Source organism: Pan troglodytes, chromosome 20, assembly GCF_028858775.2.
Source record: "Pan troglodytes isolate AG18354 chromosome 20, NHGRI_mPanTro3-v2.0_pri, whole genome shotgun sequence".
Classification (NCBI taxonomy): domain Eukaryota; kingdom Metazoa; phylum Chordata; class Mammalia; order Primates; family Hominidae; genus Pan; species Pan troglodytes.
In genome coordinates, this window is record NC_072418.2 from 16575043 (window position 1) to 16600149 (window position 25107).

A 25107-nucleotide genomic window follows, 5' to 3' on the forward strand; every position below is an offset into this window, starting at 1 on the left:
ACTGGAGGTGGGGGCTTCATTTGAGGAAGAAATTGACACACAACTAGACAGAGCCCCCCCCCCCCCGACATCCTCATCACTAAGGAAGGTGAATGTTAATGTCACCATGGATGCCCCAGTGACAAGCCAGGCAGTTTAGAGCAAGGGAGGGACATTTAGGGGGCAGGGAATGGGACCACGTCCTGGGTGGGCTTGGGCAGGAGCAGAAGGATGGGGCTGTTCTGGCAGGGCGGGGGGGAATGCATGTGGGGGAATCCCCACACCCCTGCCTGCCTCCTCCACCTCCAGATCTTGTCCTGTTGGGGCAACAGGTGGCAGTGCTCAGGAAGCCAGTGCGCCCACTGTGCAGTCCACATTCCTACCCCGCCCCCGTCCCACAAACCAGCCCTGAGGCCTGTGGTCTGGCAGCGGGGAGCAGGAATCGGGCTCTTTGCTGTCCCCTCTGCCCTTGGCTTTCCGACTTAAATTGGAACCGGAGGCCCTGGGGATGGGGGTGGGCTCTTGCAGACAGCTGGGTCGTGGAGGGGGAAGTGGGGAGGAGGAAAAAGAAAACAGAAGGATCCCAGCAGCTCCCAGGGTCTGGGAATGGAGTTACAGTTTCCTAGGGCAGAGCCGCTGGGGCTGGAGACCCGGGGAACTGGGCTTATACTAGGGCATGTCCTGGTGGACAGGCGGCTCACCTGGGTGTGAAACCGCCCTGCTCTTTCCTCCCCTCCTGCATCAGGTCTCCAGGGTGTAAGGCTGCAGGGTGGGAGGAGGACCCCGCCTGAGCCATGGGAGCTGGGGTGCAGGAGTCACAGAGTGCTTCATGATGTCGAAGGTCCAGTCAGCCTTTCAGTGACAGATTTCACAGAGGCATTGTTTTCTGTAAACTGAGGATGACAGCAGCCCCTGTGGTTGCTAACAGGACTGTCATCTGGCTCGAGAGGCTTGCGTGGGATGAGAAATGCCACGACTTCAGCCATGTTTGCATCCATAACCTCCTGGGATGGCCTCCTTCCTGTCTGGGGCGCACAGGCAGCTTGTCCTGGAGGATGGGCCAAGCCACCTGAGCGCAGGACTCACCCTGCAGCTGGATGATCGCCCAGGGCGTCTCTTAGGCTTCGACCCGCGTGTATGCTCAAGAGCCTGCACACAGATGTGGGCACACAGTCACCCACCCCTGGAGATTCGCCCCCCTCTTGCTTTCCCAGGGAAGCTGAGGCATAAAACTCGTAGAGGGCGAGGAGGAGGAAGTGGGTAGAGAGGTTTGTGGGTGGAAGGTGAAGGAACTGAAGCCTCAGCCCCAAACAGCAGGTCACGGGGCCTCTACAGAATCATTTATTATGGGTCTTCCCAGAAGAAATAAAATGGAAATGGGGAGAAAGAAAACAAAGGGAGCTCTCTTCTCCTCCAGGAAAGAAACAAATTCTGAACCATCCATACTTGGCTCAGGACCCTAAAATTTGCAAATCCGGACAGGATGGGCCCTGCTCGGAGGTGGCCAGCTTCCTGGAGCCCAGGCCCGCTTGAAGTCACTGGGGCTATGGGAGACACAGTTTCCCTCCCTGAAGCCAAGGGTGGCAAATGACCTTGACCCTGGCCAGGTGAGGCCAGGACCTCATGGCCTCCTTTGTGTTGTCCATGGAAGACCAACTTCCGGGCAACTGAAGGGAGGTTTGTAGGGTCCACTAGGACCCCCTGGAGCATCTTGGAGGAGGTCTGCAGACATGGGGGCTGGGTGGCAAAGGAAACACAGACCTCAAAGTGGCCTACAACTCCCTCCAGGGTGGGTCCCCTCGAGGGATATTCCCAGGCCCCTTGGAAGGGTAAGGCAGGGGGGCTTTGCCTCCCGGCTTTGTCTTCCGGTAGTTAAGGCGCTTGAAAGCTTCCAGGTCCCGATGGGTGCCCATGATCAGCCGGCTGTGGGGGAAACACAGGCATGCGTGTGGGGCTCAGTGGTCACCAGGTGACAGAGGGGGCCGCGCCTCACAGCCACATGGTCACCAATGACTCAGGTGCACACACACGGCTCACACACGTGCACATAACCAGAAAGGGCCTGTTGCAGCACAGGCTGGGCCTGTTCCAGCCTTTCTTCAGAGCCTGTGTTCTGCAAAGGACGGGGGAGGGGGGCCACGGTGAGGACCCAGCAGCAGTGAGGTGCCTGACCCTCGCTGCCCACCTAGGGGCTTCACACTTCAGTCCCTCCCTGCTCCTCTGAGTCCCCACTGGCCTCCCACAGCCCCTGTGCCGTGAGTCCAAGCCCACCCCGTACTTCAGGTTGGAGAGCTCAACGATGAGGCCACGCACGACGTTGGTGGCATCCTCCATCCTGGAGGCCTCAGAGGCCTGGATCCCCACGAAGGTCCTGGCCAGCAGGGAAGGAAATTGAGAGTGGCCCGACCTCACTGGACTACCAGAGCTCTCCAGTGGGAGGGGCTTCTGCAGGGCCTCGTGCCATCTTTTCCAGGTGTCCAGCCTGTCCTCCTCTGTTCACGACAGAACCCTGATGGCCAACCCAGCTGGCTCTACTGCCCAGCAGGCCCAGAACCCAACCGCTTCTCCCCTACCTGCCCTGCCCTCTCAGGACGCTGCTGCCACCGCCTCCCTAGCTCCTGCCCCTGTGGCTTGTCCCCCACAGGCACTGGGGGCTGTGAACTTGGAAACCTAGCTCAGAGGCAAGCCCTCTCCTCCCGCAGCTGTGCACCACCTGCCTGCCCCGTGCCCTCCCCTCATCCCCCACTTCTCCCCTCCCCTCTGCTCTAGCCACACTAGACTCCTGGCCATTCCTTGAGCACCTCTCAGGATTCTGGAATGTTCTTTCCCAAATGTCTCCTCCTGGTGGTGGGTGGTGGCTTCCCTGATTCCTCCTTACATTTTAACCCCTTCTCCGCTGCCTTTTTTTCCCCAACACTCTGCCATCTGACTATCTAATCTGCTGTCTCTCATGTCCCCACACCCTGAATCCCCCAGTAGCATTCAACTCTGTGTTTTGTCCCACACTGCCTCCCCAGCACCCAGGGCAGTGCTAGAAAAGCCGGCCCAGATGGCATTCATATCCTTGGAAGGTTTGGGAGGTCAAGGTGGGAGGATGGCTTGAACCCAGGAATTCAAGACCAGCCTCGGCAATGTAGTGAGACCCCCATCTCTACAAATAATACAAAATTAGCCAGGCATAGTGGTGCGCGCCTGTAGTCCCAGCTACTCAGGAGGATGAAGTGGGAGGATCAGTTGAGCCTGGGAGATGGAGGCTACAGTAAGCTATGATCCTGCACACCAGCCTGGGCAACAAAGCAAGACTCTATCTAAAAAATATCCCGCCAGGCACGATGGCTCATGCCTGTAATCCCACCACTTTGTGAGGCTGAGGCAGGTGGATTACTTGAATCCAGGAGTTTGAGACCAGCCTGGGCAACATGGCAAAATCCCATCTATAAAAAATATATACAAAATTAGCCGGGTGTGGTGGCGGGTACCTGTAGTCCCAGCTACTTAGGGGGCTGAAGTGGGAGAATCATGCGAGCCTGGGAGATCGAGGCTGCAGTGAGCTGAGGTTGCACCACTGCACTCCAGCCTGGGTGATGGGAGTAAGACTGTGTCTCAAAAAAAAAAAAAAAAAATCACGGAAGAGCCAAGGAGCCACAGAACACCTCCCCCACCCCACAGAACAGGTGCCGCTCTCAGACACGGGCAGTACAGGTGGCCAGGCGGGTAAGTGGGGGCCACCCACCCTAAACCCGCCCATGTCCCAGGCTTCGCAGCACCTCCGGGGCTATCACTATGGAAACTGCTGTCCTGCTGCTCCTGCCTTGGTCACCCTGAGGTGTCTGGCAGCCCCTGGGTCTTAGCCTCTTGTGTGTGTCATTCAGCCTCAAGCCACCAAACCAGACCCGGGGCCCTCTGGGAGCTTCCAGACATCCAGGGCGGTGGGGAGGGGAGCTGCATTGGCCCTGGGACGCTGTCGGAGATTCAGATGTGAACCCTCCCGGCTCTTCACTCAAACCACAGCGGGCCGCTCTGATGAACTGCCTCTGGTCCACGTGCAGGTTGTGTGTGTGGCTAAGGGAGGTGGCCAGTGGCACAGCAGGTACAAGTCACAGGGAGTGAGGGCAGGAGGCAGGGACAGAGCCGCCCTCTGCTAGGAGAGGAGAAGGAGGAGGAGGGTGTGGGGGCCACACACAGCCAAGGGCTGAGTCCCAAACCCTCCTCCACCCCTGCCAGACAGAAACAGAAACTTGGCCATAAATAATTGATAAGCTGCCGCCTCTGCAGAGAGGCAGGTTCAAGTGCCAGGTAACAGAGAGGGCAGCCACCCAGCGCTGGCTTCGAGGAGGGCTGTGGGAGGGCACGGGAGGAGGGGACAGGCTGCGGAGACCCCGGGCATGGTGCAGGAGAGAGGGTGCCCTCCTCACACACAGCAGGCTGGAGGACGGCTCACTGGTGGCCTGCGGGAGGGAGGAGGTGGTTCGCCTAGGGCAAGAGCCAAGTGGGGAGGGGAGGAGGTGAGGGCAGGTTAGATTCACTCGGGTGCCCGCCTGGTGCCAGAGCTAGGAACGGCTCCAAGATGGTCTCAGCCAACAGTTCTGAGCCCTGTCTGGGTCCCCTCCCCTTCCCAGGGACTCAGGAGGAAGCTTTGGCCCCTCTTCCCAGAGAGAAACAGCCCACAGAGCCGGAGGCACTGTCCCAGGGCTCCTGGGGAGCTTCTGGGTGGGGAGATGCTGGGTTGGGTGTCGATCATTGGTCACTGTCGCCCATTCTCTGCTTTCGGGGAGCAGGGGAATGTATACAGTTTGAAAGACAGGGCTCAGCTCCCCTGCTGGACTGAGGAAGTCGAGGCCCAGGGAGGGAGAACTGGGGTCTGTCTCCTCCATCTGTCACCCTCCTTGGTAAAATTTGTGAAGGTCCTGGAGCCACTTCTCACCCACACCACACCTACCTCGGCTGGGCCTTGGCCACTGCAACAGGGTCTCCAATGGCACGTGAGCTGGGGCCCGGCCAGCAAGGGCCCGGCTTGTTCCCCGAAGGAAAGAGCTGGAAAGAGAGCACAAGGTGTGAGTGGTCGAGGCCCGGGTCGGGCAAGCTCTGCACAGGGGAACCAGAAGTCACGCTGATGCCTTTGGCTTCACCGCGGCCACAGCAGGTCACATCGGGGCTGGCTGGGACTCCTGCAGAGGAAGAGCGGTAACGGGGAAGAAATCCATGATGGGTAGACCCGAGGCTACCAGCCTGGGCTGCGCCCGTCCTTTCCCCTTGGAAAGAGAAAGGCCACAGCCAACCCTGGTGTCCGCTCCTAGGCCCGGGCCTCCCACAGGCTGATCTGGGCAGTGGGGGCACCACTGTGCCATGATCTCTGGCCCTGACACCACTGCAGTCTCCTGCATGCCCCTCACTGTCTTTACGGGTACAGAGAAAACACAAAGCGGGGGCAACTGCGGTGAAGTGGAGTCATCTACCTTGGCTGAATGAGCCACAGACATCCTGTTAGGAAAGGAGTTTGCAAATATAACACGAGGGGAAAACTCCCAGTGAATACAGGGGAAAGCCTGGTAACTCCAAGGCGCTTAAGCTTCTAAGCGTCAATGGTGGTTTAATTTCCATGGAAAATGTCAAGCTCCGTTACAGTGGTGACCTATGATGTCCCTCAGAAAAGAGGCAATGAGCCAGGCTGGGGACACCTGTAATCCCAGCACTTTGGAAGGCTGAGGTGGGAGGATTGTTTGAGGCCAAGAGTTCCAGACCAGCCTGGGCAACACGGCGAGACCCTGTCTGTACAAAAAAAAAAAAAAAAAAATTAGCTGGGCATGGTGGCACGCACCTGTGGTCCTAGCTACTTGGGAGGCTGAGGCAGGAGGATCAACTGCTTGAGCCCGGGAGGTTGAGGCTGCAGTGAGCTGTGATTGTGCCACTGCACTCCAGCCTGGGCGACAGAGCAAGGCCCTGTCTCTAAAATTTAAATTAAATGACTCCATATGCAGATTGCAGAAGCTCCATCAGTCCAAGAGTGAGTGCAAAGGATCTATGAGAAAGTAACACCAAACCCTCCCATGACGAGACCTTGGTTTGAGGTTTGAAAGCTCTGTCTCTGCTGTGTCACCTCTGAGTCCCCTCCTCTAGCACAGTGTGTGGCCACAGTGAGGTCAGGAGGAGGTGCTGAGACGGCCCTCTCGATCCATCTTTGCTGTTCCCCGTGTCCCTGCCCATGTTGGGAGACATGGGCCTCGGCCTTCCTGCCGGGAGCCACCCGGAACCTTCCCACGGGAATGTGTTCCTTGCCTGGGTCGCCTCAACTTGCCGGGGAACGCCTCGTGTCAAAACCAAACACGCCCAGGCCCTGGCAGTGCTGTCAGGGCGGTGCCTCCTCCCCTGGCTGGGGAAAGGCTGCTAATGCTGGTTGGGTTTGACCAGCCTGGCTGTCTGTCTGGATCCCCCCAAGTCTGGATTTCAGGGTCTTTTTCCAAGCTTGCAGTTTGGCAGCCCGTTTAGGAGGGCTAGGGGCTTCACCTGCTGGATGCCACCTAGGCACACCTGGCCCCAAACACCTTAACCATTTCCCAGCCTTCTCTCCAAGCCACCACTCACGAGACCACAGACTGGAGGCAATGGAGGCGGCTCTTCTCTCAAGCGAGGGATTTGCATTTTGCAAGGCATGAAGCTCTCATAAAATTTCAGCTGTGCCCAGCACCAGAACTCCTGCCTTTCCCACATGCTTGTGTTCAGCCTCTACCACTGAACCGCACTGTGACTCACTTTTTTTTTTTTTGAGACAGGGTGTTCGGCACCCAGGCTGGAGTGCAGTGGTGTAATCTCGGCTCACTGCAACCTCAACCTCCTGGGCTCAAGTGATTCTCCTGCCTCAGCCTCCCAAGTAGCTGGGACTGCAGCCATGCGTCCCCATGCCTGGCTAATTTTTTCTTTTCTTGAGAGAGTCTTGCTCTCTTGCCCAGGCTGGAGTGCAGTGGCGCGATCTTGGCTCACTGCAACCTCAGTCTCCCGGGTTCAAGTGATTCTTCTGCCTCAGCCTCCGGAGTAGCTGGGATTAGAGGCACATGCCACCATGCCCAGCTAATTTTTGTATTTTGGTAGAGATGGGGCTTCACCATGTTGGCCAGGCTGGTCCTGCTCTCCTGCCTCGGTCTCCCAAAGTGCTGAGATTACAGGTGGGAGCCACTGTGCCTGGCCATGAATTTTTTTTTTTTTTTTTTTTTAACATCTCAACACAGGGACAGCCAAAGAAACAGAGGCTGACATTTGAAAAGCAAATTGGACTCTGCGTTCCAGGACGCGGCGGCTGGGGCATGACCTGGGTGCCAGCCTGGCCTCCTCCCCTCCCACCTGCCTCACCTCTAGCAGGCGCACGAACTCCTCCAGAGTCTTCACTGCCACACCCAGTGTGTGGACAGAGAACTGCCTACCTCCCTGGGCGTGACTGTGATGCCCTCAGCCCAGACTCAGGTGTGCCAACGGCTAGGGAGGTCGCTCTTTCCCTGGGGGCAGGGCTGAAGCAAGGCTGCCATCTGCCCAGACAGGAGAATGAACGCCAACGGCTGGCACCGGCTCTGGAGCCAGAGGAGGCCACATCCGGGCAGCCGGTGGGGCGGGCAGATCCCTGAAGGAGGCAAAGCCCTTACACATTCTGGCAGAAAAACAAAATGACTTATGTATGTTTGGAAAAGAATCATATCAGGACCCCCAGAGGACCCTAAGGAGATGGGCAAAGGCTCTTTTGCAGCTTGGGAGTGAAGCCCCCTCCCCAGGCCCAGGTATAAAGCCATCCCCAGGCCCAGCTTCTCTCCATCTGTGTCTAGCCGCCTCAATACATCCCCTGGGACCCCACAGCCAGGGTCAGGCACTGAAGCAGAAGCTGCCAGGGGCTGGCACTCCTGGGGACTCCAGTTCAATGTGGGGGGCCCGGCTGAGAAAGCAGCTGTGTGTCACCATCCCTAGATATGTCGACAACCTCCGAAAGGCAGGTCTACACTTTCTGGAAAACCACCGACTCCACACCCAGTAGAGCTGCAACTCGGACTCCTATAGTCGTTGGCTGTGTAAATGGTAAGCCCTGAGCCCCAGCTCCCACTCCGCCGCTGCACCGAGGAGGGGGCTTGTGGAGGTTGGGTGCCCGCCCTGGGCAGGTATGTCTGTCACTCAGGGCAGCTCTCACCTGCTCAGGTGGGGCTTCGAAGTCAGAGGCATCCAGGGCATCCTGTATCTGGCTGTCCAGCAGGAAGTCGAGTTCCACAGCTAAAGAGTCTGCCCAGGTGCCCTGGTCTGCAGAATGAGGCGAGTGGTCTCGCTGCCCTGCCAGCTCTGAGGTGGTGTCTGGAATGCCCTGCTGAGCCCCGGGCTCCTGGAGAGGGTCGTCTGCTATTTCTCTGTGTTCCAGCACAACAGAGGCTTGCGGGGACACACGGAGCCCCTCGAGGTCTCGTTCGAGGTTCTGGCCACCTAACTCGGCTTCCTCTTGAGCAGGACCTGGCTCCTGCTTCTGATTGACACATGGACCTGTGTCCGGGGATGCATGACCGGAATCTCCAGCACCCATCATGGACTCTCCGCTCCCGGGTGCCAGAGCCAGGGAGGCTGTAGGGCCCACTAGGACATCGCCGGGGGGCTTGCCATCCTGCCCTGCCTCCCCACTTTCTCCTGTGGTTTCCCCAGTGAGCGAGGTGCAGCCTGGCAAGGCCCTCCTGTGGCCTCCATCAGCAGCCTTCCTCCTGGGAGAGGCAGGTGATATGGCACTGGCCTGCCCATCGGGCCCAGCCACCTCCAGAGCCCTCTCTTCCAGCTCAGTGGGGTCTGTGCTCAGGTCTGCGATGACAACCATCCCGAGGGAGGAGCATCCCAGGCTGCTATAAGTCCCTTCCCCTTCCCTACCCATCCTGCTGGGGGTCTGCTGGGGGTCAGGGGAGCCCTGGGCCACAGACCCGGGTTCCAGGCACCAAGAGGCAGGGCCCAGTCCTGGAGCAGGGCCTGAGGTAGGAGCTGATGCTGGGGTACAGGGGACACCGTCTCCCTCCTCCTGGGGCCCTCCAGGCAGGCCAGCCCCTGCTGTCCTTTGGGCCCCTCCCTCCTGGGGGGCTCCTCTGTCTGGCTTCTCCCCTTCAGAATCAATGCTTGGTAGGTGTTCCTTTTGGCCACCATCACCTGGAACCCTGTCTGTCTCAGGCTTGCTGTCATCGGCCCCTTGTTCTGACAGGTGGTCTTGGCTGGCCCTCTGTGAGGCGGACAACCCCGTCCCCCTGTCTGGAGGGTCATCAGGCTGAGAATCCCCACTGCCGGGCACCGCCTGCACAGGGCTCTGGCTGCTCTGCTCAGGGCGGGCACTGTCTGCCTGCGTTGGGTCCCCCAGCTCCGTGGCCTCCTGGAGGGGGACCCCCAGGGTCTCCACTAGCAGCTGGCATCCTGGACTCTGGGCGCTGGACTCTGCGATTGTTTCCTGTGGACAGAAAAAGACTCAGCCCCGGGGCCTTTGATAACCAAGTTCTCCGAAGAGTTTTCTATTAGGTTGGTTTAAAGTAATTGCGGGTTTTGTCATTACTTTTAATGGCAAAAATTGGCCAGGCGTGATGGCTCATGCCTGTAATCCCAGCACTTTGGGAGGCTGAGGTGGGCGGATCACTTGAGGTCAGGAGTTCAAGATCAGCCTGGCCAAAATGGTGAAACCCCACCTCTACTAAACAAATATAAAAATTAGCCAGGCATGGTGGCAGTTGACTGTAGTCCCAACTACTCAGGAGGCTGAGGCAGGAGAATTGTTTGAACCCGGGAGGCGGAGGTTGCAGTGAGCCGAGATAGGACTGCACTCCAGCCTGGACGACAGAGTAAGACTCTGTCTCATACACACAAAAAAATTAGTGGCAAAAACTGCACTTACTTTTGCACCAATCTAATAGTTGTCACCACCCTGTTCAAAGACTCAGATATTGGCACCGGCCATCATGCATGGAAATAGGCATCAGTACCAGGGCCGGCGACTGGAGGGGGATCTGGAAGCACAGAAACCTCTCCTTCCACCAAGCTCTTCTCTCCACCAGCACCAGGTACTCAATCAGATCAGGGATATGAAAATCAAGGTGGCATTCAGACCACACCAATGTCAATTTCCTGTTTATTATTATTATTATTATTATTTTTAGACAGAGTTTCACTCTTGTTGCCCAGGCTGGAGTGCAATGGTGCGATCTTGGCTCACCGCAACCCCCACCTCCCGGGTTCACGCAATTCTCCTGCCTCAGCCTCCCGAGTAGCTGGGATTACAGGCTCGCACCACCATGCCCGGCTAATTTTGTATACTTAGTAGAGACAGAGTTTCTCCATGTTGACTAGGCTGGTCTCAAACTACAGACCTCAGGTGATCTGCCTGTCTCGGCCTCCCAAAGTGCTGGGATTAAAGGCATGAGCCACTGCGCCCAGCGGCTATTATTATTTTTATTATTTATTTTTCATAATTTTGAGACAGGGTCTCACTCTTTCGTCCAGGCTGGAGTGCAGTGGTGTGATCACGGCTCACTGTAGTTTTGACCTTCCTAGATTCAGATGACCCTCCCACCTCAGCCTCCTAAGTAGCTGGGACTACAGGTACACACCACAACTGGCTAAATTTTGTGGTTTTTTTGGTAGAGATGGCGTTGTGCCATGTTGCCCAGGCTGGTCTTGAATGCCTGGGCTCAAGTGATCCTCCTGCCTCGGCCTCCCAAAGTGCTGGGATTACAGGTGGGAGCCACTGCACCTGGCCAAGTTTTAAAACAATTATTGTAGCCTGGACGCAGTGGCTCATGCCTGTAATCCCAGCACTTTGAGAGGCCGAGGCAGGCGGATCATTTGAAGTTGGGAGTTCGAGACCAGCCTGGCCAACAGGGTGAAACCCCTATTCTAATAAAAATACAAAAATAAGCCAGGTGTGGTGGTGTGCACCTGTAGTCCCAGCTACTGGGGAGGCTGAGGCAGGAGAATCACTTGAACCCAGGAGGTGGAGGCTGCAGTGAGCCGAGATCACACCACTGCACTCCAGCCTGGGCGATAAGCAAGACTCCATCTCAAAAAAAAAAAAAAAAATTATTGTAGAGACAGAGTCTTGCCATGTTGCTCAGGCTGGTCAAGGGAAGTCTCCCAAAGTGTTGGGATCATAGGCATGAGCCACTGCACCTGGCCAATTGCCTAGTTTTGGTGATAGACTATGGTTATGCATGGTGTTACCACTCGGTGAAGCTAAAACAGAGAACACCGGAACTTCACTCTGTACCATTTTGTGTTTTTTAAAAAATTGTGCTAAGGCCGTGCGCGGTGGCTCATGCCTGTAATCCCAGCACTTTGGGTGGCTGAGGCGGGCAGATCACCTGAGGTCAGGAGTTCAAGACCAGGCTGGCCAACATGGTGAAACCCCGTCTCTACTAAAAATACAAAAATTAGCTGGGCGCGGTGGGCAGGCGTCTGTTATCCCAGCTACTTGGGAGGCTGAGGCGGGAGAATTGCTTGAACCCAGTGGGGCAGAGGTTGCAGTGTGCCAAGATGGCACCATCGCACTCCAGCCTGGGTGACAAGAGTGAAACTCTGTCTCAAAAAAAAGAAAAAAAATAAAATAAAGAATTGTTGCATACTCAACACACATCCATAGCGCAATGTACTGAAAACGGCGGGTGGAGAGGTGCAGGCCTCACCATTGCCAAAGAACTCCAGGGTTAAATGGGGCTGCCGAGGCTGGGCCAGGAGGCTGCACCTGCGCTGGGCTCAGCCTGGCTGATTTTAGAGCCTTACCAGGCTAAAGGCCCCACTCCCACGGTCCTCATCCTTCATCTCTTCTTTTCTTGTCACTGTCTTCCTGGATTTTGCAAACTGGGGAACAAACCTCCCGAATGAGTCCTGTAAACCGGATACAAGAACAAAGCAGCAATAAAGATAAGAGAGGAATGAGGTCTCAGGAAAAAAGCAACCCCAAACCTGCTCCTTTCTTATAGCCTTGAGAGAACTCCACCCTTGCCCTCTGGGCACATTCCCTCCAGCCCCTGTAGACCATGAGTGAGCAATTGGTGACAAAGAAGGGAGACACAGAGCCGGAACTTTAAGGGAGGCAGTGGTGCTTCTATATCCACGAGGCCACAGGATGAGCTCACCTGGGAAGGAGGAAGGGGAGCTGGCTCCTTTTCTGGTTGACGGAGGAGCCGGCAGGGAGATCCTGTTTCCTCATCAGGGGAGCTATGTAGGAAAAGATAAAACTGAAGGAGATCTGCCCGGGTGCGGTGGCTCACACCTGTAATTCCAGCACTTTGGGCGGCTGAGGCGGGCAGATCACCGAGGCCAGGAGTTCGAGACCAACCTGGGGAACATGGTGAAACCGTATCTCTACTAAAAATACAAAAATTAGCTGGATGTGGTGGCGCACGCCTGTAATCCCAGCTACTTGGGAGGCTGAGGCAGAATGGCTTGAACTCAGGAGATGGTGTTTGCAGTGAGCCAAGATTGTGCTACTGCATTCCAGCCTAGGTGAGAGAACAAGGTTCTGTGTCAAAAACAAACAAACAAACGAGGGGGATCTGAAATCCTCCTAGGTTGTCACTCACCTATCGAGACAAACGCAAAACAAAATCCAACAGGAAACCAGTGCTAAGAGTCTCCTAGGCTGGGCGTGGTGGCTCATCCCTTTAATCCCAGCACTGTGGGAAGCTGAGGTGGGTGGATGCCCAGGAGTTTGAGACCAGCCTGAGCAACATAGTAAGACCCCTTTTCTACAAAAAATTTAAAAATTAGCTGGACGTGGTGATGTGTGCCTGTGGTCCCAGCTACTTGAGAGGCTGAAATGTCAGGATCATCTGAGCCAGGGGAGTTCAGGCTGCAATGAGCTATGATCACGCCACTGCACTCCAGCCTGGGTGACAGAGCAAGACCCTATCTCAAAAAAAAAAAAAAATGTCGCTAGATGGAAGGCCCTGGAAAACCTGCTTTGAAAGAGTGGGATGGGGATGGAGAAGCAGTGACCTGAGAATATTTAACTGTCAAGGAGGGTGCAGAGTCCCACCTGGAGAATACACTGCCTTAACAGGTGACTTTGTTACATTTATAATCCCAGGAATTGCCTTCTGAACTGGGAATAGGGATATTCTCATTTGGACGGACACTCCAGCCCTGACACGGCACATTCTAGGGAAAGGAAATTGTGGATGCAAGAAACATAGTGTCTTTAAAAACTAGTGAAACTTAGGGTTATATTTAAATAAATAAGGGCCAGGCGTGGTGGCTCACGCCTGTAATCCCAACACTTTGGGAGGCCGAGGCGGGCGGATCACCTTAAGTCAGGAGTTCGAGACCAGCCTGGCCAACATGGTGAAACCCCGTCTCTACTAAAAATACAAAAATTAGTTGGGTATGGTGGCGGGCACCTTTCATCCCAGCTACTCAGGAGGCTGAGGCAGGAGAATCGCTTGAACCTGGGAGGTGGAGGTTGCAGTGGGCCGAGATTGCGCCACTGCACTCCAGCCTGGGTGACAGCGAAAGACCCTGTCTCAAATAAATAAATAAATAAATAAGGATATGTATATCGTTTTGTTTTGGCTAATTATTTTATTTCTTGTAGATATGGGGTCATCCCTGTTATGTTACACAGGCTCCTCTTGAACTCCTGGGCTCAAGCGATCCTCTTGCCTCAGCCTCCCAGTGTGCTGGGATTACAGGCATGAGCCACTGCACTCAGCCCTGATTGCTTTTCTTTTTTTATTGGTCGTTAGCTCACATAACAACAATTCCTTTGTTCCCTTCTTGATTAAGGAAGAGGAGGAATGTGGAAGAAGGATGGGTTTGACCAGCAGACAGAATATGAGTTCTGTAACCCTGAAAAATGCAATGTTATCTTTGCCCACAGTTAAAACTTTTTTTTCTTTTTTTAGATGGAGTCTCGCTGTTGCCCAGGCTGGAGCGTAGTGGCATGATCTCAGCTTACTGCAACCTCTGCCTCCTGGGTTCAGTCGATTCCCCTGCCTTAGCCTCCTGAGTATCTGGGATTACAGGTGCGCCACCACACCCAGCTAATTTTTGTATTTTTAGTAGAGACAGGGTTTTGCAGTGTTGGCCAGGCTTGTCTCAAACTCGTGACCTCAAGTGATCTTCCCCCCTCGGCCTCCCAAAGTGTTGGGATTACAGGCATTAGCCACCATGCCTGGCTAAAACATCAACCCTTCTTACCAGCGAGGAAAGCTAGGAGAAGCGAGATCCGAGGGCCCTGAGCTCTGGGAGGGAGTGGGTCACAGCACTGGATAGGTTGTGGGTCTCTTTCCCAAAGCATTGCTGTCTGCTGAGCTGCTGTGCTATGTGGACTGTCAGTGGGGAGACCTGCCGGAATGTTCAGAGCCACCTACCTGGAGACGGCCTTTCCTGGTTCCTCCCCGTGCTGCTGTGTAGAGGGAACAGGTCCCAATTTGCCCTCTGGCTCCTCAGGGTGATGTAAACAGCCCAACATGGAACTCTGGGGGTCCCCATCGAAGTCTCCTAGCCTTGGGTTCTTTAGGGGTTTTGGAGGACAGAGTCCCTCTCCTGTTTTAGAGACAGAGGAAGATGAAGGGGTGGGGGATACAGCCACTGCTCATGGCTGACAACTCAGGTCTCCCCCACTACAACCAGGCTGCACGCGAGAAGGGGCCGAATCCATTTCACTCTCTGCAGGGTCCCAAGTGCCCGTAAGAGCATCTTGTACACTGTTGGTGCTCAATAAATAAATTATCCATGACTGGATAAATGCACACCACCAAGGGCAGACAAGACTAAATTATGTACCATTCTAATGTGCTGAGACATCTGCAAAATAGCCATCCCGGGAAAACTGGGACTCACAGCCACCGGGTGCTGAAGAGGTGATGCTTTGGCCACGTCCTGGCCCCTTGCATTTCTGCACTAACTTCCCCATCACTGAAAGCAATTGCGATGTGTCTTCTTCCGGCATTTAAGAGGCTAAAGATGCTTATTGACATCTTTGTATATATAGCGCAGTGGCTCACGCCTATAATCCCAGCACTTTGGGAGGCCGAGGCGGGTGGATCACCTAAGGTCAGGAGTTCAAGACCAGCCTGGCCAACATGGCAAAACCCCGTCTCTACTGAAAATACAAAAATTAGCCGGGCATGGTGGCACCCACCTATAGTCCCAGCTACTTGGGAGGCTGAGGCAGGAGAATCGCTTGAACCTGGGAGGCGGAAGTTGCAGTGAGCTGAGATTGCCCTACTGCACTCCAGCCTGGTTGACAGAGCGAGACTCTGTCTCAAAAAAAAAATTAATATATATTATATATCATATATAAAATACATACATATTCATATTTAATATACACATACATATAAAATATATAATTATAATGTATTTACATATTACATATTTATAATTATAAAATATATTATTTAAGTTATATATTTATGATATATTAATATATTATAAAAATTATATCCTTGTATTATATTATATATTTATATATGATATATTATATATTTATTAAATATATACTATATTATATATCCCATTATATTGCCAGGTTGTTCCATGTGATCTAAAGCCAGGCCACGCCACCTCAGGATTCAGCCTCAGCCAAATATGTAAATATATATATTTATACATATGTATTTATACATACATATGTATTTATACATACGTATTTATATATATGTATTTATGTATTATATATACTATATATATATTTTTTCTTTTTTTGAGACAGGGTCTGGCTTTGTCTCCCAGGCTAGAGTGAGGTGGTGCAACTGTGGATCACTGCAGTCTTGACCTCATAGGCTCAAGCCATCCTCCCACCTCAGGCCACTCAAGTAGCTGGGACAAAAGGCGTGTGCCACCATGCCTGGCTAAGTTTTCTTTTGCTTTTGTTTTGTTGAGACAGGGTCTCATATGTTGCCCAGGCTGGTCGTGAACTCTGGCGCTCAAGTGATCCTCTTGTCTCGGCCTCCCGAAGTGCTGGAATTACAGGCATGAACCACTTTGCCTCACCAGAATCTATCTTTTGAATTAAGAAAACTCCCTTACGTCGAAACTTTTTTTTTTTTTTTTTTGAGACAGAGTCTCGCTCTGTCACCAGGCTGGAGTGCAATGGCACGATCTCTGCTCACCGCAACCTCTGCCTCCCGGGTTCAAGTGATTCTCCTGCCTCAGCCTCCTGAGTAGCTGGGACCACAGGCACGCACCACCACGCCCAGCTAATTTTTGTATTTTTAGTAGAGACGGGGTTTCACCATGTTGGCCAGGATGGTCTCGATCTCTTGACCTCATGATCCGCCCGCCTCGGCCTCCCAAAGTGCTGGGATTACAGACATGAGCCACCATGCCCAGCCACATCAAAACTTTCAATAGTGGCTGGCTTGTAAGACTTCCCCAAACCTGGCCCCAACCTAATCATGTATTCAGTGAACAAATGATAAGGGTTGACTCTAGTGAGTTCCACACCAGATGCTGTCCTAAGAACTTGTGTGTGTTAAGATAAAAGCTCAAGGCAGGGTGCTGCTGTTATGCCTGCCTTACAGAAGTAACCTTGAGCAATTCAATATTATCTTTGTCCATGATTAAAATATTGGCCTTTGCCACCAGCAAGGAAAGATGCCAGCGTGTAATCCCAGGACTTTGGGAGGCCGAGGCAGGTGGATTGCTTAAGCTCAGCAGTTCAAGACCAGCCTGGGCAACATGGCGAAACCCTGTATAAAAAGTACGAAAATTAGCCAAACATGGTGGTGCATGCCTGCAGTCCCACGTACTTGGGAGGCTGAAGGGGGAGGATGACTTGAGCCCAGAGGAAGAGATTGCAGTGAGTCCAGACTGTGCCACTGCACTCCAGCCTGGGCAACAGAACTAGAGCCTGTCTCAAAAAAACATTTAAATTAAACATTTAAATTAAAATAAATAAATAAAAGGGCAATATGGCAAAACCCCATCTCTACTAAAAATGCAAAAGTTAGCTGGGCATGGTGGTGGGCACCTGTAATCCCAGCTACTTGGGAGGCTGAGGCAGGAGAATCGCTTGAATCCGGGGGGCTGAGGTTGCAATGAGCCAAGATGGCGCCACTGCACTCCAGCCTGGGCAAGGGAGTGAGATTCCATCTCAAAAAAATAAATAATTAAATTAAATTAAAAGGAAAGGAAAGATGCGAGAATTGACACCCAAGGGCCCCAAGTTCCCAGAGAGGTGAAAACGTTAAGGCACACAGAGGCCCAGGAACCAAGGCTGGCACCCCGTCCAACTCCAGAACCAGCACACTTAAGAATACTTGAGCATTTACTGAATGCCTACTATGTAGCAGATTTCTGCCAAGGCAGGCAGAACAAAAAGACAAACCAACAGCCAGGTGTGGTGGTGCACACCTGCAGTCCCAGCTACTCAGGAGGCTGAGGGGGTAGGATCACTTGAGTCCAGGATCTCACTTGGGTAACACAGTGAGATCCCACCTCTATAAAACATTTAAAAATTAGCTGAGGGTGGTGGCATGCACCTGTAGTCTCAGCTACTCGGGAGGCTGAGGCAGGAGGATTGCTTGAGCCCTGGAGGTTGAAGCTGCAGCAAGCCGTGATTGTGCCACTGCACTCTGGCCTCAGCAACAGAGCTAGATCCTATCTCTAAAAAAAACACTAAAGAATAACACTATCCAGGACCAGGCGCAGTGGTTCATGCCTGTAATCCCAGCACTTTGGGAGGCTGAGGCGGGCGGATCACCTGAGGTCGGGAGTTTAAGACCAGCCTGACCAACATGGAGAAACCCTGTCTCTACTAAAAATACAAAATTAGCCGGGCATGGTGGCTCATGCCTGTAATCTCAGCTACTTAGGAGGCTGAGGCAGGAGAATCGCTTGAACCCGGGAGGCGGAGGTTGCGGTGAGCCGATATCGCGTCATTGCACTCCAGCCTGGGCAACAATAGTGAAACTCCATCTCAAAAAAAAAAAAAAAAAAAAAAAGAATAACACTATCCAAACCCCAGATGGACTTTTTCCAACCTCAGCTCTACATTACACACTTACACATCGTGAAGTAAACCTACTGAATGAGTCTCTCTTTCCTCGACGCCAATTGCTAGGGTCTGCATCACTCCTCATTCAGCTGTTTGCCCTCCACTAAACCACAGCGATCTTCCTGTAATTGCTTCTAATTCTTCTTCTTCTTCTTCTTCTTTTTTTGAGATGGACTCTCGCTCTGTCACCCAGGCTAGAGTACAGTGGCATGATCTCAGCTCACTGTAACCTCTGCCTCCTGGGTTCAAGCAATTCTCCTGCCTCAGCCTCCTGATTGGCTGCGACTACAGGTGCAAGCCACCATGCCTGGTTAATTTTTTTGTATTTTCAGTAGAGACGGGTTTTCACCATGTTGGCCACACTGGTTTTGAACTCCTGATCTCAAGTGATCTGCCTGCCTTGGCCTCCCAAAGTGCTGGGAATGCAGGTGTGAGCCATGGCGCACGGCCAATTGCTTGTAATTCTGTCAGTTACAGTTCGGGAGTGCCCGTTTAGAACTTTATCCCACTGCTGTGTATTTGCTTAGCTCTCGCTAAGAGAAGCATTTTCCTTTGTCCTCTGACTACAGCTGGAGGATCTCCAGGGCAGGAACTGAGTGCAATGCACCCTTTGATCTCCCCTTCGCCCTGCCCTGCCCCATCAGGTGCCCACCTCAAAGGATGTACCACCACAAGTAAAGCTCCAATGGACATTGCTTATAGAAACACATTCCTAACCGTCCGGGTGCAGTGGCTCATGCCTGTAATCTCACCACTTTGAGAGGGTGAGGTGGGCAGATTGCTTGAGGTCAGGAGTTCAAGACCAGCCTGGCCAACATGGTGAAACCCTGTCTCTACTACAAATACAAAAAATTAGCCAGGTGTGGTGGTGGGCACCTGTAGTCCCAGCTAATCAGGAGGCTGAGGCAGGAGAATCACTTGAACCCAGGCGGCAGAGGTTGCAGTAAGCCAAGACTGCACCACTGCACTCCAGCCTGGGTGACAGAGCAAGACTCTGTCTCAAAAGAAACACGACCTTGTGGTCTGCCAGAAAAGACAAAATATAGCTGCTTTGTTTATTTGGTTTCTTGAGATTCTCAAACACTTGCTCACTTGGCTGACTGAATGGCCATTTGTACCGAATAAAAAGCAAAAAAATATCAATGGCATTGAAGAGTCTTCTCTTTCCTTCCTGTGATCTGTCCACATGGGACTAATTTAAGAAAAAATAAGGCAGAACCTTGTGTTCGACACCAAAGACTAAAGACATTGGGAGGGAAAAGGCCTCTTTCACCACCTGCCAGAATTTTCTTCCTCTCTCTCCACCCTTCCAGCACACACAGAAAGGGTTGTCCAGGGCCAGCCCAGAGGTCCACTGAGCTGGGGAGTCTACCGCCAACAGAGGCCCCAAGTGACCTGCTGTGGGTGGGCCTGGCTGTCCCCAGCTTCCCCCTCCAAGGTCAGAGAAATTCTGATGCCTCCAAGCAGCCTGTTGCTCATCTCTGCACAAAACATGTTCAATCTGCTGATCATTTCCTCTCCTGTCCCATATCTTGGGGGAAAAAACATGCACACCATTCCCTAAATTCATCAGCCACTAAATTAAAAAGTCATTTCAAAATTTTGAAGAAATTTAACTTACTTTAGAAAATGATAGGCAAATGGAACTCTACTACATCATATTGGGAGTTTGTCTTTCTGACTTGGTTTGTTCCTTTTTTTTTTTAGACAGAGTCTCACTCTGTCGCCCAGGCTGGAGTGCAGTGGTGCAATCTCAGCTCTCCTGGGCTCAAGCGAGTCTCGTGTCTCAGCCTCCCAAGTAGCTGGGATTACAGACACATGCCACCATGCCTGGCTAATTTTTGTGCTTTTAGTACAGATGGGGTTTCACCATGTTGATCAGGTTGGTCTCGAACCCTGACCTCAAATGATCCATCCACCTGCCTCAGCCTCCCAAAGTGCTCAGATTACAGGCATGAGCCATCGTGCCCAACAATCTTTCTTTTTTTCTAAGAGACAGGGTTTTGTTCTGTGGCCCAGGCTGGAGCGCAGGCGCAATCATAGCTCACTGCAGCCTGGAACTCCTCAGCTCAAGCCATCCTCCTGCCTCAATCTCCTAAGTAGCCAGGACTACAGGTAGGCGCCACCACACCGGTTAATTAAAATTTTTTTTTTTTTTAGAGACTGGGTAACATTATGTTGCTCAGGCTGGTCATGAACTCCTGGTCTCAGGCAATCCTTTCACCTCGGCCTCCCAAGTAGCCTGGAGTACAGGTGCGTACCACCAAGCCTGGCTATTTTGGGGTGTTTTTCTTCTCAAATGATGAAATTGTATAGGTATGTTGACAAGTAAACATGGTCATGATCTACCGCAAAGTGAAAAATGGAGGTTGCAGATCAGTAAGTGTGATGATTCGATTTTCCAATAAAAACATTTTATCTGGGCCAGGCACGGTGGCTCATGCCTGTAATCTTGGGGAGGCTGAGGCAGGCGGATAACTTGAAGTCAGGAGTTAGAGAGCAGCCTAGCCAACATGGTGAAACCCCGTCTCTACTAAAAATGCAAAAATTTGCCAGGCATGGTGGCAGGCACCTGTAATCCCAGCTACTCAGGAGGCTGAGGCATGAGCATCACTTGAACCCAGGAGGCAGAGGTTAGAGTGAACCAAAATCGTGCCACTGCACTCCAGCCTGGGTGACAGAGTGAGACTGTCTCCAAAAAAAAAAAAAAAGAAAAAAGCTCAACACTGTATCTGTATATATACAGAAAAAGTCTGACCAGGCATGGTGGCTCATGCCTGTAATTCTGAGCACATTGGGAGGCCAAGGCAGGTGGACTGCTGGAGCCCAGAAGTTCAAGACCAGCCTGGGCAACATAGTGAGGCCTCGTCTCTTCCAAAAAATACAAAAATTAGCCAGGCATGGTGGCACACACCTGTAGTCCCAGCTATTCCGGAGGCTGAGGTGGGAAGATCACCTGAGCCTGGGGAGGTCGAGGCTGCAGCGAGCTATGATTGTGCCACTGCTCTCCAGCCTGGGCGACAAAGCAAGACTCTGTCTCAAAAAAAAAGAAAAAAAAAAAAGCTGGGTATGGTGGCTCACTCCAGTAATCCCAGCACTTTGGCTGAGGCGGGCAGATCATGTGAGGCCAGGAGTTCAAGATCAGCCTGGGCAACATGGTGAAACCCCATCTCTACTACAAATACAAAAATTATCTGAGCGTGGTGGCAGACACCTGTAATCCCAGCTACTCAGGAGGCTGACGCAAGAGAATCGCTTGAAACCAGGAGGCGGAGGCTGCAGTGAGTCAAGATCGTGCCACTGCACTCCAGTCTGGGCAACAGAGTGAGACACCATCTTAAAAAAAAGTCTGAGCCGGGCGCGCTGGCTCATGCCTGTAATCCCAGCACTTTGGGAGGCCGAGATGGGCGGATCACCTGAGGTTGGGAGTTCGAGACCAGCCTGACCAACATGGAGAAACCCCATCTCTACTAAAAATACAAAAAAATTAGCTGGGCATGGTGGCATATGCCTGTAATCTCAGTTACTTGGGAGGCTGAGGCAGGAGAATTGCTTGAATCTGGGAGGCAGAGGTTGCGGTGAGCCGAGATCGCGCCAGCCTGGGCAACAAGATCAAGACTCTGTCTCAAAAACAAAAACAAAAAAGTCTGGGCTGGGCGCGGTGGCCCACTCCTGTATCCCAGCACTTTGGGACACCAAGACGGGCAGATCACCTGAGGTTGGGAGTTCAAGACCAGCCTGACCAAACCCTGACTCTACTAAAAAAATACAAAAATTAGCTCAGCATGGTGGCGGGTGCCTGTAATCCCAGCTACTTGGGAGGCTGAGTCAGGAGAATCGCCTGAACTTGGGAGGTGGAGGTTGCAGTAAGCCGAGATCGCGCCACTGCACTCCAGCCTGGGCAACAAGAGCGAAACTCCGTCTCAAAAAAAAAAAAAAAAAAAGGCTAGAAGCAGTGTACCGAGGTTAGAGTCCTGTCCTGTTTTTCATGCTGTTCTACAGTTGATCACTGTCCTATGGCTATGCTAGATGTCAACATTAGGGAAAGCTTGGAGAAGGGTAGCTAGAACTCTCTGAATTATTTTTGCAACTTTTCTTTAAGTCCCAGATTACTTCAAAATAAAAGTTTTCTTAAAAGTCTGGAAGAAGAATTGTTAACAGCAGTGTACATTTGTGTACTACCTTAGGTCAGTTCTGGGTGCTTTACAGATACTAATCCACATGTGAGCTCTAAGGGCAGGATTCTTCACCTTGGAGGACATTTGGGGCTGGATCATTCTCTGTGGCTTGGGGGCATCCTATGCATGGTAGGATATTTGAGCAGCATCCCTGGCCTCCACCCACTAGATGTCAGTATAATTTCTCCAGTTATGAAAACCAAAAAAAGTTTCTAGGCCGGGCGCGGTGGCTCACACCTGTAATCCCAGCACTTTGGGAGGCTGAGGCAGGCAGATCACCTGAGGTCAGGAGTTTGAGACCAGCCTGGCCAACATTGTGAAACCCTATCCCTACTAAAAATACAAAAATTAGGTGGGCGTGGTGGTGCACGTCTGTAGTCCCAGCTACTTAGGAGGCTGAGGCTGCAGAATCGCTTGAACCCAGGAGGTGGAGGCTGCAGTGAGCCAAGATCTTGCTACTGCACTCCAGCCTGGACGACAGAGTCAGACTTGGTCTCCAAAAAAAAAATAAATAAAGTCTCCAAACATTGCCAGCTGTCTCTGGAGGTCAAAATCCCTTCCTCTCACCTAGTTGAGAAACACTGCTCTAAAGGAAAGGGTAGTGGCTTTTATTATCCCCAATTTACAAAAGGGGAAACTGTGGCACAGAGGAAATCATCCACCACCACACAGTGAGCAGAACTGGGATGAACCCAGGTTTTGGGCCCCAGAGTAAAACACTCAGCCACATACCGGGTGGCCTTGTAGTACATCAAGCATTATTCCAGGGGTCATCTCTGGGACTGGTTCCGCAGGGAGGCTGTCCCGCTGCCCTGAAGCCCGGGGAGGCCTCCTCTAAGCTGTGGGACCCCACCAGAGGCTTGCAGAAGCTCCAGAAAACTTTCACTTTTACTTTTCCTGTATGCCCTCTCCGTTATTTCTATTTTTCTTTCTTTCTTTTTTTTTTTTGAGACAGGGCCTCAATCTATCAGTCAGGATGGAGTGCAGTGGTACGATCTGGATTCACTGCAACCTCCATCTCCCAGTTCAAGCAATCTTCCTGCCTCAACCTCCTGAGTAGCTGGGACTACAGGTGCCTGCCACCACGCCCATCTAATTTCCTTACTTTACATTGTAGAGACAGGATCTCGCTATGTTGCCCAGGCTGGTCTTGAACTCCTGGACTCAAGCGATCCGCCCACCTCGGCCTCCCAAAGTGCTAGGATTACAGGCGTGAGCCACCACACCCGGCCTTCTATTTTTCTTACCAGCATGAATTAAATCCTTTTTGTCTTTTTCTTTTTTTTGAGACAGAGTCTTGCTCTGTTGCCCAGGCTAGAGTGCAGTGGCACCATCTTGGCTCACTGCAACATCAGACTCCCAGGTTCAAACGATTCTCCTGCCTCAGTCTCCTGAGTAGGTGGGACTACAGGCATGTGCCACAACACCTGGCTAATTTTTGTATTTTTAGTAGATACGGGGTTTCACCATGTTGGTCAGGCTGGTCTTGAACTCCTGACCTTGTGATCTGCCCACCTCGGCCTCCCAAAGTGCTGAGATTACAGGTGTGAGCCACCGCACCCGGCCAATCCTTGCTTCCTTTTAAGGAGGTTAGGGCAGTCGTGTTAGCCAGATCTGCAATAAACAAGCCCACATTCTTCCCACAAGCAGAAGCAGAAATCAACAAGTGTCCATTTGAATGAACGTACCTGAGGTCCGCAGCTTCTTCCTCTTAGTCATTTTATCTTCCCCTTGAGAAATCTGAAAACAAGCAAAATCTCTCATCATTATAAGCAGTCTCTGTCTCTGTTTATATCCAGTGGCTTTGGCTGAGAGCAGAGGTTACCCCCACCTCCACCTCAGCCTATTTGGCTGCCCCAGGGGTCAGATGGCTCCCACTGGGACACAGAGTCACAGCCACTTTGGGCCATGGCCAGGTAGGAATTCAAACCTCCTCCGAACTGAAGATCTTATGCCCAGGACCTGAAAGACAAATGGGCCCTGGGGGGTCCTTATAGATAGCCCCGGGGACCCAGACTCTGGTCCCTAGGATGAAACAGCCTGTGTGAAGCCCCTCCCTCCAGACTGGGGTATCTGGGGGCCCTTCCAAGGACACTTGAGGACTCTCCAGGGGCCTCTGGAGACCAGCCTGGCCAATATGGTGAAACCCCCTCTCTATTAAAAACACAAAAATTAGCCTGGGCATCGTGGCGCACACCTGTAATCCCAGCTACTCGGGAGGCTGAGACAGTAGAATTCCTTGAACCCATGAGGCAGAGGTTGCAGTGAGCCGAGATCGCTCTACTGCACTCCAGCCTGGGCGACAGAGCGAGACTCCGTCTCAAAAAAAAAAAAAAAAAAAATTAGTCAGGTGCGGTGGCACACACCCGTAATCCCAGCTACTCAGGAGGCTGTGGTACAAGGCCAGGAGGCAGAGGTTGCAGTGAGCCAAGATCGTGCCACTTTAAAGGGGACAGCTGGGTCCTTGGAGGGGAAAGAGCTGCCATAGGCCGGTTTCTCCCAGCCTTGGGGTCGAGGCAAACCAGAACGGACCTGGGCCACAGAAGTCGTTGAGGACCCTCTGTCCTTATCACAAACGAGCTCTGCCTGGATCAGTTGGGAATAAGTCGCTTGAATTATCCGCGTTACTCTTTTTGGAAAAAATAAATGGCCAAATTGGCCCTCACAGAACGCTGGAGGCCTTGAGTCGGGAGGTGAAAGATGGAAAGGCCTGAGGGTGGGCGCTGTAGACCCCGCTCCCGGTGACAAGCCCCACACTGACACTACGCTGACCACCGAAAAGTGAGGACTCCACAGGCCGAGAGCCCACGTGAAGCCGGAGCCCGTCGGTGACTGACGGACGCTTTGAACCCCACAGATGTCGCCGCCCCTCACACCTGCGCGCGCTCTGCCTCTTTCCCGCGCCCCGCGAGGTCCCGCCCCGCGCATGAGCGACGCAAACACCGCCCTCGCAGCCCGCGACAGTCAGCA

At 52.7% G+C, this 25107-nt stretch overlaps 1 protein-coding gene across 15 annotated transcripts; it reads right to left on the minus strand.

Moving 5' to 3' along the window:
- Nucleotides 1-1297: 1297 nt before the first annotated feature.
- On the minus strand, nt 1298-25105 carry BRME1 (break repair meiotic recombinase recruitment factor 1). 15 transcript variants are annotated; one of them, XR_010153547.1, is made up of 11 exons: nt 25014-25043; nt 24670-24766; nt 23826-23877; nt 14328-14502; nt 12093-12174; nt 11737-11841; nt 8144-9418; nt 4919-5013; nt 3459-4427; nt 2258-2350; nt 1298-1902 (listed from the first exon to the last, which is right to left on the minus strand). XR_010153547.1 is itself a non-coding variant. In XM_063800574.1 (11 exons), the coding sequence occupies exons 3-11, from the start codon at nt 23854-23856 to the stop codon at nt 1752-1754; spliced, it is 1365 nt and encodes a 454-aa protein (XP_063656644.1). In that variant the 5' UTR covers nt 23857-23877; nt 24670-24766; nt 25014-25059; the 3' UTR covers nt 1298-1751. The 15 variants fall into 15 exon arrangements, 12 of the variants coding, with proteins under 12 accessions (XP_063656644.1, XP_054529890.1, XP_054529889.1 ...); XM_063800574.1 differs by lacking the exon at nt 3459-4427 and having other exon boundaries at nt 8144-8484; nt 9127-9418; nt 25014-25059; XM_054673915.2 differs by lacking the exon at nt 3459-4427 and having other exon boundaries at nt 8144-8484; nt 9127-9418; nt 24670-24723; nt 25014-25046.
- Nucleotides 25106-25107: the final 2 nt, after the last annotated feature.